Source organism: Psammomys obesus, unplaced genomic scaffold (assembly GCF_907164565.1).
Source record: "Psammomys obesus unplaced genomic scaffold, mPsaObe1.curated_primary_1811, whole genome shotgun sequence".
Taxonomy (NCBI): domain Eukaryota; kingdom Metazoa; phylum Chordata; class Mammalia; order Rodentia; family Muridae; genus Psammomys; species Psammomys obesus.
Window position 1 is genome coordinate 8,947,146 of NW_026585987.1, and position 18,813 is coordinate 8,965,958.

An 18,813-nucleotide genomic window follows, 5' to 3' on the forward strand; every position below is an offset into this window, starting at 1 on the left:
ATAGTCTCCCATACCAAGTTTTTTCTTGGCTGAGGTATCCCAAACTTTCACTTAGGTACAATTACTTCTATAAAAACAAAAACAAAACAAACAATAAAAACACTACAAAGTAAAGAATTTCAATTGGTGATGTCTTCTGTGCTTCCTTCAAACAGTCTTACTTATCCAGCCAATGTTGAGTTTTATACATGTTCTGGCATATTGTATAAATGGAAGGAGAATTCACATAATCTTTTCAAACTGTATCTTTAGATATGTTTCTATAATGTATCCCTTATTTGGATCTGTGCTTCCTTATATCCTAAATCATGATTACTTTAGTTAAACAAGACATTTAATAGTAGCAGATACACATCACTATATTAATCTTAACTCCCAAGAACATCAAAAAGTGTTAATGAAACTGCTTGATCAATAACCTATTAGCAAACAAGTTTGGAACATTCTTTCTTTCTTAGGTAAAAATCTAGTTTGTTGCTTCATAATTGTTCCTGGAAAGAATGAGAGAAATGCAGTCAGAAAATTTAATATGCAATTTTAACCTTTAAAGAAGTACAGGTATTTTTGAGCATAAGCTCTAATTATTTGTATGCAGCATTCACAAATGCTCAACTGAAGTAACAGTCACTGATACTGAATTTTTCTTTCAGCCAACCACCGTTTCTATGTGGTGCCGTTACTCTACTTCCAACTTAAATTGTTACAGTGGAAATTACTAAAATAGGGGATGGAAGGAAAGACTGAACTAGACTTACCAAATTATGATGTCTTCATAATTAAAGCCCAGTTTTTCTTCACTGTGGCCAATATCACAAAGAAGCTGTTAGAGGAAACATAAAATATTTTGCATGAGTTTAGATTTACATATTTATTTATATATATAATTTTAGGCTCAAAATAGGACATTTTTCTTTAATAAAGTTCTGAAAAGTATATAATTTTATAACAAAAATATGCTGCATTATCTCTATCTTACTTTTTTTTTAAAATAGGAAAGAAGTTTATTATGAAGAGGGGGGAGGAAGGGATCCCAAGAAAAGCAAAAAAAAAAAAAAGTCAGAGAGAAACAGCCAAAGGGAGAGAGAGAGCTTTCATCTTACTTTTAGTTAACTACAATTTTAGATTTAACTCTTACCCTTTTTGAAATACTGTCGCTTATTCTATTTCTCTCTCCCTCAACAGTACTGTCTAATTCACTGTTCTTAATGCTTGCCACTGTGTTTCCAAGTATTGCTGATGAATCTGACAGAAGTGATGTCTTCCCCAGGTCCTCCATGTTGGAAGCTTACAGTACTCTGACTTCATTTACTCTTAACCCTCACTTTGTCTTCTTTCTTTCTTTCTCTCTCTCTCTCTCTCAATCTCTCTCTCTCTTTCTTTTCAAGACGGGGTTTCTCTGTAGCACTGGCGGTCCTGGACTTGCTTTGTAGACCAGGCTGGGCCTTGAACTTACAGAGATCCGCCTGCCTCTAGCTCCCAGTCCTGAGAATAAAGGCATGTGCCACCACATGCAAATGCTTTTATATTTCTTGATGGTCAAGCAGTTTGCTGTCTTCAATAAGCCTCTCCAGTTGTTTGTCACTTTGTTTTTGTTGCTTGTTTTTTGCAGGAAAGCCTTTCCTAACAAGGTTTCTCGGTGTCGCCTTGGCTGTCCTGAAACTCTCTTTATTGCTGGGATTTAAAGATGTAGGACACAACCTTCCAGCTTTTTGTTTGCTTGTTTTCAGAAACAGGGTTTCTGTGTAGCCCTGGCTATCCTGGAACTCACTCTGTAGACCAGGCTGGTCTTGAACTCATAGAGATCTGTCTGCCTCTGAGTGCTGGGATTAAAGGTGTATACCACTAACAGGGTTTTTTGTTTGTTTGTTTGTTTGTTTCTAGTTGTTTTTATTGAGAGCACTGGTCTACAAGCCACTACACAGGTGACATGTGGTTCTAATTTAGGTATAAAATTAGAAAACTGGTTTCTATTCAAAGGTTAAATAAAACTTTCTCATATATTGGGACTAACAGAAATGGATTAAAGAGAAAGTAAATTCTTTTATACTAATACTTCAAAAAGGTACCCAAAGTGTTATTAATCTTTCACACTTTGAGGCCAGAGAGTGAAATCCTAGGTAATGTTGGTATCTGTCACTGGAAAAGAACAGACCCTAAGAGCAAACTGGCAAGTTTACTATCCTTTTGAGAGCAAATGCGTAAAACACCCTCACAATTTCTTTAGAGAAGACGGGCTGGTGTAGACTCCCAAGTGAGATTTCTCACTTGTCCCAAGTGAGACAGAATAGGTGAGGATGGTAATAGAATAGCTATTTTCAGGTATTACAATATTAGAACCCTTAATTTTGATATATGATGGACAGAAGTTTCAGGCTTTCAAAAGAATAAGAACACTTTTTCTATAATTTTTTTGTTTTGTAAGAACTTAAAACTAAAGAAGAGTGATTTTTAAATACACAAATACTTAAAAACAGTAAGTTTTGGGGTTTTTGTTTTGTTTTGTGTTTTTAAGGCCACAGGAAAATATTTTGTACCTTAAAAAGCTAATATAAAAGTGAAAGTAACAAATCTGTCAACATTATTTACAAGAGGTGGACACAGTGGTAGCCTATCTGGAACCCCAGTACTGGGGAGGCAGAGGCCAGAAGTCTTCGTAGGTACTACAAAGCAGGATCCAGAGGCCAGCTTGGGCTATATGAGACTCTATTTTCAAGAAAGAAAAAAAAAAAGAGAGAGAGAGAAGAGAAATTACAGCAAATATGATAAAACAAACAAACAAACAAAAAAACCCAAAGACTCCTTTATAGTTTTCAAGGGTACCTAAACATACACAACAAAAAAAGGTTACTTTCTCATGATTTATAGGTCCTAAACTCAGATGATGTGGGCAGAAGCATTGCCTGAAAAGGCTTTCTCACTAGCTTGTAGATGCTGGGTTTACACCTTTACATGGTCTTTCCTCTGCATAGTTTAAGAGGACACATCTGTGTCCTCATGTCTTCTGAGGACAGCAATCATACTGCATTAGATCCACCCACACCTTTTCTGATAGCCCCAATCGCCAAATATACTTCTACTTTAATCTCCCAAGGATTAGAATTCCAAACATTTAGAGAGGACAAAATTGAGAACTCTAGTTTCACCTGGCAAGTTAATATAGATGCTTATAAAATGGAGAAAACTGTAAAGTAAAAAAGTAATAAAGAAAATATACAAGAAATTTACTGAAAAAATAAATAAAACTGACAAATACAATATTGTTTCCTAAAACATGAAAAGACATAAAAATTCCATTTAAAATCAATTGTGCAAAGACTTTGTTTTTTAAACATGATAATACCATGTAAGATTTATTGCTGAAAAGGATATAAACCAAAAATAGTTGGCAAAATTTAGAAAAATCTCCTCTTGTAGATTTATAAATTTATAAGCATTACACCTATGCTACTAGTTTATAATACTAAATAACTGCCCCTTCATCAAGGACTGCTCTCAGCTACAAATGCAGACCACACAGAAAACCACAAGGGATCAAATGCAGTTATGGAGACCTGTCCCAACAGACACATCTACAGCACATCTCCTGCACCCAAGGCACAGAGGTAGAAAATTCTAAGAGCGAAATGAACAGGCAGTTTGCTGTAAGATTGTTTCTCTTAGGAATGCCAAACTACACCCAGGAAGGCTAACAAATATGGCTGCCTAAATAAGACTTGAACAAGAACACCCACGGATATGCTTTGGAGGGAAAAGAAAGCTCGGAGGCCCTATCCCTAGACAAAGAACTGTACACTAAGGAATGCTACAAGGCAGAGAGATAGCTGGCCAGGGAAGAGCACAGCAACTGTTTTTCCAGTAACAAATGGTCAGCCTTGAGCAATGGACGGCGAGTTCACCAGTGCTGGTGAAGGACTCAGAAGTTAATAGCACTGGTTGTGCTCTAGCAGAGGACCTAAATTCAATTCACACCAACACAGCAGCTCAAAACTGTCTGTAAGTCCAGTTCTGGGGGATTTGATGTCCCCTTCTGGTTATCTGTAGGTACATGGTACACGTACATATATTCATGCAAATACTCATACACACAAGTAAATCTAAAACAAAAAGAGAAAAAAAAGGAGAATCAGTGACGAATTTTCATCATGAATTGTTTTGCCTGAAATTAGGAACCGACATTTCATCTTCATAATTATGTAAGAGAATAACTTTATTTCAATCAAGTTACTTTGTTAAATTTGCTACCTACTTATAATAAAGTAAGTTAATTGTGATTATTAGTTTATAGTCCTGTCATAAATCTGTCGATTGTTATATAAGGAAAGTAAATGTTACTTAAATCTTCAAAAAAGGTAAGAATTCCATGTCACTGATTTACCAGCCTAAAATATCCAATACCATCACCAGTGCACCAACCTGTTTTATTTGTTATGTCTCATCAATATGACCTCCTCACATAATCGCTACGCACAAAGGACTACTTCTGAAAAAGTGAAAACAGACTTGCAAATCATCTCCAAGGAATGTTAACTTTTCCTTTAAGTATCTTTTTGATTTAAAATTTTATTTTTGTTACTTCTAATTATGTGAAGGTGTACGTACTGAATGTGAATATACACAGGTGACGGCAGAGGCCAGAAGCCTCAGCTACTTTGGAGCTGGAGTTAAGAGGATGTCATTAGCATCAGTGTTGGGAACTAAACCTGGGTTCCATCGAAGAGCAGCACATATTCTTAACACAGCCATTTCTCTAGCCCTGAATACATTTTCCTTATTAGCATAGCCAATTTTTTAAAGTATAATAATCCAGAACTAGGGTTGAATAAAAATTTGCCCTATTTATAGCAAGGAACACAGAATAACCCAAATAAAAAAAAAAATTATCACATATAGAATTGTCATCAAAGGCATTTATTTGTTTAATGTATGAGAACAGTTTATGAATACACACACACATACACACACACATATACACACACACACATACACACACACACACACACACCATGTACATGCCCGGTGCCTGCAGGAGCCAAGGAACTGGAGTAACAGGAGGTTGTAAGCTGCTGACCTGTGGGTGCTGGAAGTCAAACTTGAGTCCTCCAGAAGAACAGCCGGTGATCTTGAACACTGAGCCATCTGTGGTGGTTTGAATGAGATGGCCCCCACAAATCTTGGGCATCTGAATATTTGGTCCCCAATTGATGGTTGTTTGAAAAGGATTAGGAGCTTTGCTAGAGGAAGTCTGTCACTGCTGGTGGACTCTGAGGTCTCAAAAGCCTCACCATTTAGAGTGAGCAGTTTGAGATGGGGGCTCTCAGCTGCTACTCCAGTCAATATGTCTGCTGTTGCCATGCTGCCCTGCCAGAAAAACACACTCATGTCCCTACAGAAGGGTAGATTCATCTCCCTCTGTAACCTGAACTCACTCTAGCTCCCCCAACCCCCCGCCTGCCAAAGTTCTTCCTTCTGTAACTTGCCTTGGTCGCAGCATTTATCACAGCAACAGATGGTAATGAAGACAATCCTTCTAGCCCTTATTTATTGTTTTGTAGGACTGGACCAGAGCCTTACATGCTAGGCAAGAGCTGTATTACCCATCACTTCTTCCCCACTCTAACTTTGTGAGACAGGATCTGACTAAGGTGCTCTTCAATTTGAATTACATGTGTGTGTCTTGTTTAATTTATAGTATGTGTGTGTATATACACACGTGCACCACCAGTGAGTGTGTAGGTCAGAGGACAACTTGTAGAATTCAGTTCTCTCCTTATACCACATGGTTCCTAGGATTGAACTCAGGCCACTAGGCTTGGCAGCAATGCTTTTATCACTGAGGCATCTCACTAGCCCTAGGTTCTTTTGCCTCAGTCTTTAAAGTAGCTGGGATTATAGACTACACCACTAAGCCTAACTCTTAGAAGATAATTTACACATACACAGAAAACACAGAGGTGAAGATAAAAAAAACAGAACAGTATACTTAGAAAAAGAAAACATTCTGTGGTATACTGCAATATGAAAAATGCTAGCTGCAAATCAATATATATGTATATATACAGGCACATACAAACCTGTATTTACAGACGTTTACATCTTTTTTGTTTGTTATTTTCAAGACAAGGTTTCTCTGTGTAGCCTAGGCCATCCTAGACTTGCTTTGTAAACCAGGCTGGTCTCAAACTCACAGCGGTCTGCATGCCTCTGCCTCCCTGAGTGCCGGTAGACATTTATATCTTGAACTCATCTAAAAATACTTTGTATATACATAATAAATTATAAATAAACTGGGCACTTTATAAAACACTACTTAATTCATTTAATTCCTATAACATAAACAAAAGCACTCACATAAACACATTCACACATTTGTTACCAAAAAAAGGGTATCTTCTATCTGTAACCTCTGGATTATGGTAGAGAGCTTTGGAGGGGGAGGGCAGCAAATGAGAGAATAATTTCACTTTTTATTGTAAAATTCTTCTATACCATTTTCAAATTTTCTAATTACCTCACACATACATCCCTTAATTTAAAAAAAAAAAACAAAAAAACAAAAAAAAAAAACAGAAAATACAGATGTTTTCAGAGCTTTAAAATGGGAAGGCCCTAAAATATCATCTTTCAAAGGCAGGTCATTAGACTGTGAACATGTGGTCTATCGTAAAAATAGAACACCAAATTTGTATTCATCATCAGTCTGCTAGACACACTGCTGTATCTAGTGAGATGATGTCAGAGGGCAAGCATGGTGTGTGGCAGTCATATGAGTAAATGATCACTAGCTTGCTCTCTTCATGGTTTATGAGGACATTACAGGAAAGAAGTTCACCAATGGCTAGAGTTATACTTAATAGTAAAGCAAAAGCTGGTTGTAACAAAAGCCCATGCTTAAAATGAAAAATCTTACCAATTTAAAATATGATGATTAAAAATCTGGTACGAGATAGACTTTAGGTTAAAGGGAAGTAGGAAAGTAGAAATCCACAAAATATTTCATGGGTTTGAGAAGCTTAGTTTAAAGGGACAGTACCCTCTAGCTTAGAAGTAACAGCTAAAGTTCAGTGTGTATGTGTGTGTTCTAGTGCAACAAAAAATGTCCAACTAGCTTTTAGCCTTCTAGCATTATAATTTTTACCTTTTCATTTTCTGAGCCAATCAACCTATTCTCAAGAGATTTTTAAGAATCTGTAAATTATACTAAGAACATGTACATATAGATTTTACGGATACGCCAGCTCAATAAACACTTTTACACCAGCTTTCTAACAATATGGATGTCAGAGGCTTACTATTACAATAAAATTCAGTATGTCATCATGTGCTTGGTAAATGAGTGAATATTATAACAAAATGAACACACATTTACTTGGAGCAGCAGTGGTTCTTACATAGGGACATTTTATCTCCTAGGGAACAGCTGGCTTCCTGGGGACATTTTTGCTCATCACAACTGGGGTGTATTAAGTAAATGTTCCTGTCATATAGTAAGTAGAGCCAGAAACAAGGATCAGCCTTCCTACTCTGTTAAGAATATTAATACTGAAAAACCCTGATCTATAGTCTACCACTCAACCATTAAGTAGGCTTATCTCCCTAACAGTTAGTGGAAGCCAGGTATGGTAGGGAGACAGAGGAAGGCAGACTGCTGTGAGTTCAAGGCCAGCCTGGTCTACAAAGTGAGTACAGGACAGCCAAGGCTACACAGAGAAACCCTCTCTTGAAAAAAACAAACAACAAAAAGTTAGTGGAAAAACTAGCAAAAAGGTAGAAAGTATAAATAAAAATAAAACAAGCTCCTAAAAACAAGCCATGCACTCTGCTACAGAGCCGTTTTACAGCCAGCACTACCGTGCATCTAAAGATGCTAACACTACTGTGAGATTTCCCCAGGATTGCTTTGCTAGTTAGTTGGGGCTGACTGAATTAAACAAAGCTTCATGCTTTCTTCTATATCAGTAAATAGTCAAAGTACATTTTATCAAGTCTAAAGTTAATAAGTTTATTTATGTGACAGATTTCTAGAATGTAACTCAGGACTTAATCCCTCTTACTGTAGACATTTTCTACCAAGTCTGACCACCTGGTTTTCTAACCCACAAGAACCTGAAGACAGCAATCAAGAATCTGGCTCCAAGATGAGAAGAACAGGCAAAAGTTATTTTTAACATGTTTTAAAATATGAAATACAGAGTCTTGGGACTTCATTATAGAAGTCACTGCACAGTCTACATGCAGGAAGAAATGACATAAAGCAAACAACTAGGAAGGAGAGAAGGGAACAATGGGGTACAAGGGAAGGACAGGGAATGGGAGTAGAGGCAGCTCAAAGAGGGTAAGAAGGGGGAGAAGAGAAAGGGAGAAGAGAATTTGAGAATACAGACTAAGAAGCATAGACCAGATACTTAGGGAAGTGTTCTGAAAGAAATTTAGATAAAGCCAGGGAAGAAAGGGGAGGGAGGAGACAAAGCCTAGACACAGGTTTAAAAAAAAAAAGGGTCCCATCTTGGTAGCATCCACTGGCAGTGTCAGCTACAGTTGGATCTGAAGACCAGAAACATAGCTAGCACGAACTGAGGCATCTATTATTAAAATACTCATTTAACTGTTACGATTTTGTATAAAGAATTAAATGATATTTAACGTTTTACATTTGACATTTTATTTTAAGATAGCTGTAGGAAAGCTACAAAAATTAAGCTCACATGCTTCTTCTATAGAGTTCACATCTATTTCTATTAGACAGTGCACTGTTCTAGATTGCTTTAAACTAAGGCTGGTGCCAGAGTTGTTAATAGTTGTCAGAGACATCATTACACTTATCCCTAGTTTTCAAGCTACACCAAGACAAGTAGAGCTACATACTGAGGTGTCCAAAGCCAGTTATGAGAGCATTTCTAAGCCTAATAAAATGGTTTTTAACAGTTTAACTTAGGCAAGTTGGGCTTTTTTTTAGTTTCATGAACATCACCAAAATAAGATTGATATTTAATTAAATGAAATAAAATCAGAAAATGCATTTCACTTGGGCTCTAATTTAGATAAAGATGACAGAAATAAACAATCAGAATAAGGGAAAGGAAATACAAACAGATCTCTGAGAATTATGTTTATTTTCTAAAACACTAACAGATTAATATTTATATGTTACCTACAAAAATATGCCAATAGAAGATTGGATTATAGGCTTCTCAGTGACTTCCTTCTACTTTCCTTTCTGAACCTAACTAATTTTCTACAATAGATACATATTCCTATTATTTAAAAGCATTTGACAGGTATGCATAGCGATGTGAAACTACAGTTCCAATTTTCAGGGAGATAGCAAACGCTCAGGGATCCTGAAACCAGCCTCGACAACATAGCAAGAATCCTCAGAAACTTAAAACAGGATGAAAGCAATGAGAAAAAAACAGAAATATATCAATAATAAGTAAACATTTAAAAATTTCTTCTTAATGATCAGTAGGAAATATTTACTAAGTTGAGTAAAAGAATGTAAGTATAGTTTCAAGCTACTTACCTTAGTGAAGTTATTCAGATGGCCCAACTTTCTCATATTTGATACTCCTTGCAATTTGGCTACATTTTGGAGAATCTCTCTTAAGTTATCAGAAGGTTCTGGTAAAAAATACAAAACAATTTAACATAAATGTAAGAGTATTATCATTATCAAACACATAAAAATATGCTGATTCAAACTTCCACAATATTGTTTCTCAGTTTACAGTCTAATCCTTCATCCCAAATCCACAAGGTTAGCTGACTTCTAAGTTCAACTCCCTTCACATTTCCACTGCATTCACATATGCCTATAGCCCAACACTGAGTATCACTGAGGGTTATTCAACCATGAAATCATAAATCACAACTTTTATTTTGTGTTATTAGGTCGCAACAAAGACCAACTATCCCGTCCAGATTTAATTAATCAAAGTCTTAGATAAAACATTTGTAGGTATAGCTTTTACAACCCTGAACTTAAGCAGTAAAGAACGGCACCTGGAAAATGAAAAGCACGTATGCATTCCCTACACCTGTACTAACTGCCTTAAACACTGGCACTGTAATAGGGAGGGAAAATCCAGACATACTAAGTTAAAGACACAAAGCTGAAAGTCCAAAGAGACCACGGATACTACAGAAGCTGGACACTGACCAAAAAGAGTACTTTGAAGATCTTGCAAAAGTGTTGTGTGGGACGTTCAGCAGAGCAACAAGCACGGCATGGGTGCAAGCCATGGCTTAGGAACAGAAGGCTACATGCAATTAGCGACGAATACCCTTCCCTTCAGTCAGGTTAAAACACACTATGTGACCCAAAGTACTGCTGAGTATTACCAATGTAATAAAAACAGTAAGTCAGTAGTCCAAGATTCCAAGCAGAGTGAACATGGAAACTATACAAAGGCATATCATAATTAAATTGCTCAATACCCCTGAAAGAGGCCTGCAAGACGGCTCAGCAGGCAACTCATACAAGCCTGATGTGGACCTCAGTTTGATCCTCAAAGCCATGTAAAGGTTGGAGAAAACAAATTTCACCAACCTGTTTTCTGATCTCCAACTATGTGCTGCAGCATAAACAGCCAAGTGTGCACATAATAATAAAACTCCACTGAAAGTCTATAATAGAAAAACCTATCACTTGTTTTACAAGAGGGTGTCAATAGCCATATTGGGTTCTGCATTAGCAATCAGAATCAATACTTTATCAATCCCCTGAAAACAACACAGAATTTCTCCAGCTACTAATATTTTCAGCATTGTGTTAAATATTAAAACAAAAGCAGAATCTTTAAAATTACAATTTTGCTAATATTTTAGTTTAAGAGCCATTATAACTTCATTTGAGATTTTTAAAAAGATTTCAACTATTTTTTGTAATTGGTGTTTTCCTTATGAAATTCCTTCCTTACCTAACTTCACTGCAATACCTGGTATTGGCCATGACAGTGCTGACTGGCCAGAAAGTGCAGTACCAAAACCTGTTAGTTTTAATTTCCCTTTGCTTTGAAGCTGACACCTGCTGAAACCATCCTCTTCTTTTCTACCTTCATCTTTTGTAAAATGCAAGTTCTATATTAATGAAATTCAACTTAGTTTTAAGTGGGCTGGTAAAGGACTACATTAGTGACTTACAATCTACCTTAAAAATAGAATGAAAGCTTAGCATTTAGAAAAATCAGATCCTTAAAAATTAATTATGAAGGCCTAATGTAAGTCACTGTTGCTGCTTTGCAATACCACTCTGTTGTTGGAAATTGTATCTATACAGAATGAGAGAGGAAACATGTTAATGATTTAACAATATTTGAGAAGTTCACAAAATGTCATTAATAAGCCTTAAACTAATAAAATTTAGAACCTATGCAGTTTGCAGAATCAAGTCCATTAAAAAAAAAAAAAAAAAAAACCTTAGAAACCAAAGAATTCCTCAGGTGATAAGATGTTACTCCTACATGCATTAACTTACAAGGTTAAGACTTAGGAGATTGCTTTAGAGTCTTCACCAACTTCCTAGGTTGAAACTGTTGACATTTAAAAAATACAATCCTTTGTTAAAAGCAAAATCTCTGAGTTTACTCACTCAACAAGAATCAACCAAGCGTTTATTTTCTTTAGGTTCTTTCTTGGGCACTGGGGACATAGCATGTACAGAGGCAAGTGTCTCAAACACATAATTTCCAGGTAAGAGCTGAAAAGGCTGACAAGATGGGCCTCAAACTAAACAAGTTCAGTTTCTTTGTAAACAGCTGCTGAAAACACATTTCCATTACACATCATATTACTTCCCAAGCAAACTCAAAACATTAAGAAGCCCTTTTCTGACACTGAGATAACTATCTAACACTCACGTGCTACAATGTTGCAATCAGGAAACTCTAATATATATTGGGCCAAAGTTCCCTTGGTAATGAAAGGAGAAATTGTTTGTCTCTTCTTTCTGTGTTACATTGGGATGTGGTAAACTTTTTCTGTAAAAGTCTCAGTAAAGGCCAAAGTAGCTTAGACTTTGGAGATCATATAGTCATTTGTATACACTTGATTCTATTATTGTACTAAGAAACTCTAGAAACCATGTAAGTGAATAAAGGTTTGTGTTTAATCCAGACTGCTATGAAACAGGACACAGACTAGGTAGGTTTATTCTCATGGCTCTGGATGCCTCAAGCATAAGGCCTGAGTAAATGAGTAAAGTCCCTTCTCCTACCAGGGACTAGAACTTAAACATACAAATTGGTGATGGATACAAACATTTCATTCACTATACTATATCTTAACAGACAGATTTGGGGTAAAGGCAAAACACCTGTAATCAGAGATGTCTAACAACAGATCAGGAATTCAAAGCTGCACGGGCCACACTGTGAAAGTGAGAGGATATAAATGATTTTTAAAACTTAATATATATTACATGCCTGAACAACATAACTGCATGCCCATTTTTGTTTTGCTTTTTAGACAGGATCTTGAAAGGCATCCCTGGATATCCTTGAACTCAAGGTAATCCTCCTGCTTCTGTCTCGTCTGCTTTTTCAAACAGTATTACTATTTAGCCCAAAGCTGGCCTCAAATTAGCAATCCTCCAATCTCAGCTTCTAAGTACATGTCCAGCTTTTTCACATTGTTTTTATAAGTAAAAAAGAGAAAAGGTAGTTTTAAAAGACTAAATATGGAGCGAGGTACAGTCACACACACCTGTAATCCCAGCACCTGGGGAGGCAGAGGCAGGTGGATCTCTTGTGAGTTTGAGAACAGCCTGATCTACAAAGTGAGTCCAGGACAGCCAAGGTGTTACACAGAAAACCTGTCTCAAAAAAACAAACAAACAAAAAATACACCTAAATATAATAAATATGTGCTATTTATTTTATTGTGCTATAGAGGAATCACAGTATACACACACACAGCTTTGGCCAGAGTATCACATATTTTTGTCATTCTAAATCATGTTTATTTATGTTGACATTTACTTTGTAGAATACTTCTGAATATAAAAGTAACTTTTGGCAAAGAAAAAACTTCAGAAACAACAAGAGTGTAGGCACTACTTTTAAGCTTTTTACCTTTTTTTACTTTTACTTTTATTTGGGGTTTCTTAATGCCTCTACTTCCCTTCCAACCCCCTCACCCGACGACCCTTGGTAGGAGAGAAAGGTTTGAAAGGAAGGAGACATAGACCTCTTTATATTTAGTTCCTGCTATTTAGAATTGCTGGGTTCTTTGGGAAAAATAACAATCTCAGTTGTCAGGATATCCAGAATCCAACCAGCAGCATTCTTTCCTCCTCCAACCGTCTCCCCAAAGCCTCCTTTTTCTCTCTCTCTGGGCTCTGGTATTTATACCGTCTCAGAGTTCTCAGAATTACGACTATTTCCAGCTGGCAAAGATCACACCCCTCTCCGAGCCGTATGAGGCAATTATCAGCTGTGGAGCAACTAAGGCAATCCCATATCCCACACTTAGGATAAAAACAAAAACCTTTTTATATAACATAACTGAGTTTTTAAAGAAACCAAAACTTCCACTACAAAAGAGGATACAAAAATTACTAAAAGTTGCTGTGATAACTACATTCTAACTAAGTTAAAGACCTAGAGGAGCAGCAGAGCTTGTACAAATGTGAAGGTCTGCATCATACCCACACACATATCCACACTGGCATGTGAGTCTGAGTAGACTAGCTGGGGAAGAGCTGCTCCCAGCATGACAGGAGCCCCAACCAACCACTGAGCACCAAAAGTTCCACTATTGAGTTGTAGTATGTCAGACACTGAAACACTAATCAACAAAAACAAAACACCTAGAATAATACTGATGAGATTCAAATTCTTACAGGAAGCCAAAGTGCACACTGTGTTGCTCCATTTAGATGTGGCTAAAGCATGGATTAAAGTAATATAATAGTGGGAGGAATTATACAGTGACTGCTAGAAGATAAAATAATCAACAGAAAACAAGTGAAAAGGTTTGGGTAGGAATAGAAATTTTTATCTAATCTGGTGGTGCGTACAAAAATCAAATTTAAGGATATACTTGAAACAACTACTGTGCTGGCTAGTCTGAAGTCAGATTGACAGCATCTAGAGTCATTTGAGAAAAGGAATTTCAATTGAGAAAATGCCTTCCATCAGGTTAGCCTGTGGACAAGCCTGCTGGAACACTTTGACTGATGACTGATATGGAGGGCCCAGCTCATTGGATGGGGCTACCCTAGGCAGGTGGTCCTCACTGGCAGAAAAGAGCAGACTGAGTAGCCAGTAAGCAGCACTTTGCTCTTGCCTCTCTATCAGCTCCTCACTCCAGGTTCCTGCCTTGAGCTCCAGTCCTGACTTCCTTAGATGGACTATGATGTAGAAATATACACTGGAATAAAATCTTTCTCAAGTTACTTTTGGTCATGGTGTTTTATCACACACTAGAAACCCCAAGTATGACAGGTACATTCTGCTTTGTACTAACTGTAGCATAAAGTTCTTTCTGTACCATAAATAAATCCCAGACTGAATATCCTCATCTGAAGTACCTGGGACTCAAAGTGGCCTGTATTCCACATGTCTTAAGTTTCTAGAATATTTGAATAAATAAAAATGGGATCTTTTTGGCAGGAGAGCTTTGATGTAAACATGAAATTCACTTGTCATTACACCTTATTAACTCAGCATAAAGATAATCATATTCCACTACCTGTATTCTAACCAGAACCTGTCACATGAGGTCAGATGTAGTAATTTCCGTTTCAAATTTCCAGATTAGGAAAGCTCAATCTATACCTAAAAAAATAAAATTAAACTAGCAAAACCAAAACAATTCAGTTATCCTTGGTTCTGTACACACACACACACACACACACACACACACACACACACACACACTGTATGAACAGTTACACAAAACCATTGGGAGAAAACTATAATGAAACAGTCACTCATTTGTACAATCATTTATTTGCTCAATCAGTAAACATTTAATGTTTAAGTTGATTTACATTCCATTATAACTTGCTGCAATTAACCATGCTAGTCTTACTTTTAAATGAACTTTGGAATAAAAATTAACTACACTCAAATATAGCTTATGTACTCACAAACAATGTAGTCTTGGTTAAATCCCTTAACTTTTATCTACAGTGAAAATAATAACAGCAATTCAATAAATACTAACTATAATTAAAAGTTATTTGCTTAGCAATAACAACTTTTATGGATCAATCATGTGAAAATTATGTGGTTAGCCTAAGCAAGTGTTTCATTCATGTCTGTTTAAAGTGATGGATTTTATTATAGAGTTCTTTGATGCATTACTTTCATGATCCAAGATTTGCTCATATGTAAAGGAGAGACAGTTTACTTTCAGAGCTTTATTAGTGATTATACAGCCCATACAGAAACAGTAAAATCACAATGCTATATGAATATTGGAAAATTACATTTTTTCTCAATTTAGTGTGAATGCCTTGAACCCATTGTTTAGCAAGGAAGGAACAGCTACTTATATTAATACAGCAATTATATTAATAAATCTACCTAAAATAGTAATTATATAATAAAGTCTCAGATAAACCTCTAAAGAAACTTCATCTGTTAGAAGAGTAAATTATAATAAACTAATATAAATGTAATGCTGCTGAATAGGGTAAGTGAGCATGGTGCTGACAGTAACGGTATCCTTGACTACCTTCAGCAGCATCAAGAACACTTTCCAGATACAATTTTTAATCTACTATCCTACAGTTTATCCTTGTCTTTAATTTCTCAGTGTTCTTTTTATCTAAACTCACTATTTTGGATGGGTTGCTGTATGTACTAGACCATTATCTGTATACATATGACAAGATTTTAGAAAGGCCCGTCTCACAAGGTCAATAACATCTTATTTAACACTACATCATGGGCCAAGTATAGTCTCAACCACATTGTAGGTTTTCAAGAATTATTCTATGTTACAGAACAGCTGAGCATAGTGACTCACACATGTAAACTGCAATCCTCGTTACATAATGAGAAATGCCTGGGTTACAGACACCCTGCTGAAAGAGGGAAAAGTTAAGACAAAAGAAAAGAATGTCAAAAGGAAAGACAAATGGAATGAGGAAAGGGAAGAGGAAATAGGAATAAATTAAATATTTTTTATAAAACAAGGTCGTTGCTGGTAAAAGTACTCGTGGCACTGGTGGCTTTGACCACTATTTATGTCTGCTCATATATGCATATTTTATGCCCTATGAAGCAAGCCAGTCAAAGAACAGGGTTGTGGGAAGCAGTTCAGGAAGGAAGGTAACACAGTAATAGTGCACAAGGTAGCAAAGACTTAAAAAAGTTTTAGTGGGCTGGAGAGATAGCTTGGAGTGTTAAGAGCACTGGCTGTTCTTCCAAAGGTCCTGAGTTCAATTCCCAGTAACCACATGGTGGCTCACAACCAACTATAATGAGATCTGGTGCCCTCTTCTGGTGTGCAGGCAGAATATTGTACAAATAAATAAATCTTAAACAAACAAACCAACCCAAGAACACTTTAATGCCTCCCAGTGTCTCTAATGCTAAAGGTACCATGCAAAGCTCTATACATCCATGGGCTCCTTCTAATTAAATTATTAATAAGGTCTTTTTTCACTAGTTGGAGGCTGACCAGAATCCCAAAACAATTTTCTAATTACATCTTCTTTTATCTCCTCAATCTATAACTCTTTAAAAACAGTAAATATTTTAGTTAAATGCAGAACAAGCTGGAATACAATGGCTCTAAAAAAAAAAAAAAAAAAAAAAAAAAAAGTTAAGATGCAACTGAATGATTCTAGTCCATTAAAGTATTTTCCACTTTTTCACTTAACAGATCTTTTACCTTCAAATGACCGGAGCTGTGCTTTTTGCCCCTTTTCAAACTTTCTGACATTCATTCCTTCTTTTCATTCCACTATTACACTTCAACTCTTCTACCTCATGCACATGTTATGGCAAAAGTAACAAAAGCCTAATCCTAATTTAACTTTATAGTCACAGTGTGTTTACTTGTCTTCAGTATTATCCATGATTCTCTGGCAAAGTTAAATGGCTAAAGACACTATGGGAATTTCTTTGAGATTACCTTTGCAAGGAGAAAAACTAAAACACTCCTCCCACTATGAAGACACTAATGTACATCAACTATGAAGAACTTCTTCAAACCATCTAACAAATCCTGAGATTCTCACAATTAGTTTCAGAGAGTTATATAAATTAGTAATGGCATAATCTATCCCAATGATAGCACCCCAAAAGCCTTCTAATGTTACTAATCTACATCTAGGCTAGGGAAATTCAGATGTGCCTAGCCCACCTTTAGACAGAGTAATAGAAAATTTATTATTTTACCATTGCCAAAAGCTGATACTAATTCCATAAACTCGTAATTCTGATGTATTTCTTCTGGTATTGGCATTTAGAATAAAGAATAACCTTGATACTGAAAAAAACAATGTTTTCTCTCAACCACCACTAGTGATAATAACCTTTGACTCGTTAGTACATTATAAATACAATGATGGAAATGGAAAAGAAAATCTATAGGCAAAACTGCAGGTAAATTAGTTTATTCAAACACTGTTTCTAAAAATAGCTGGGAATCAAATAAAAAATAAATACATAGTTACAAAAACACTAGTTTGCCATACCAAAAACAGAACATAGAATTCATTCCTGGTTTCCAACATTCGGAGTTTGTAAGTAATCACACTGCTTTCCAAGTAAAAGCTTAAGAGACTGAAAACCCAACAAACTCTCTTGGGTTACTAAGAGCTACGGATGTAAAACAGGCCTTCATCACCAAAATCAGAGGCAGATCCATGATTACAAGGAGTCACACATCTTAACTGAAGTTTAAAACAAAACAAAAACAAAAAAACAACTTATGATTTGAAAACCAGCTAAAGTAGGAAAACCTAAACTGCATTTGATGAATTGCTAGAGACTACACAGAAACCCTACCGAGTTTTAAAAAGACAGAGGAGGGGTAAGGGAGAAGGTTTAGAAGGAGGAAAGGAAAGGGAGAAAATGATAACAGTCTCAAAAAAAAAAAAATTAAAAGACATAAGATTAACCGTTATATGAGATTAGTTTATAGGAAAAAAAAAAAACTAATAAAATGTAACTGATAAGAAAAAAATAAAATTAAAAAAAAACACTAAAATACCACAGAAGGCCAAAAAGATGGCTCAGCCATTAGGAGCATTTCTAGAGGTTCTATGTCAGATTCCCAGAACCCACATGGGGGCTTCAAATTTCTGTAACTCTAGTCCCAGAGGAAAGCCTCTTCTGGTCTCCACAGTCATCGGGTACCCACATGGTGCACAGACGTAAATGGGGGGCAAACAGCAAAACATAAAATAATAAATTCTAAAACACAGCACAGGAGGCCAGGCATGGCTGGCACATACCTGTAATTGCAGCACTTGGGAGACAAAGGAAAGAAGACTAACTGATCACAATTCAGAAGCCACACAGTGGGCTGCAGGGCGGCTTAAGTTACACACTGAAACTGTCTACAAAGAAACATCATGGGCAAAACAAAGACCACCTCATCTCAAAACGCAAACAAGGAAATAAGAAAAAAAAAAAAAAAAACACCTAAAAATATAATGGGTTAACACCACTAACCACTCAAAATCTTAATGAGAAATGGCATGTATGTATGGTATTGTATTCTGGTGGTAAGTAACAGGCAAAAAGCCTTAGTCTTTTTCTTTCTTTTTTGTATTCCTAGAGATTGCTATAATATGCCTATAATCCCAGTCCTTGGGAAAGAAGGTGTAGGTGTTTAAGATCAACCATGGCTACA

At 36.2% G+C, this 18,813-nt stretch overlaps 1 protein-coding gene across 4 annotated transcripts in view; it reads right to left on the bottom strand.

Moving 5' to 3' along the window:
• Rictor (RPTOR independent companion of MTOR complex 2) overlaps window positions 1-18,813 on the bottom strand; it is a 114,331-nt gene that overhangs the window by 75,662 nt on the left and 19,856 nt on the right. For all 4 annotated transcript variants that reach the window (XM_055601055.1, XM_055601053.1, XM_055601054.1 and 1 more), the window contains exons 3-4: window positions 9,521-9,618; window positions 756-820 (exon numbers count right to left, since the gene is read on the bottom strand). In XM_055601055.1, the coding sequence (XP_055457030.1) occupies window positions 756-820; window positions 9,521-9,618 (163 nt within the window). The remainder of the gene's footprint in view (window positions 1-755; window positions 821-9,520; window positions 9,619-18,813) is intronic.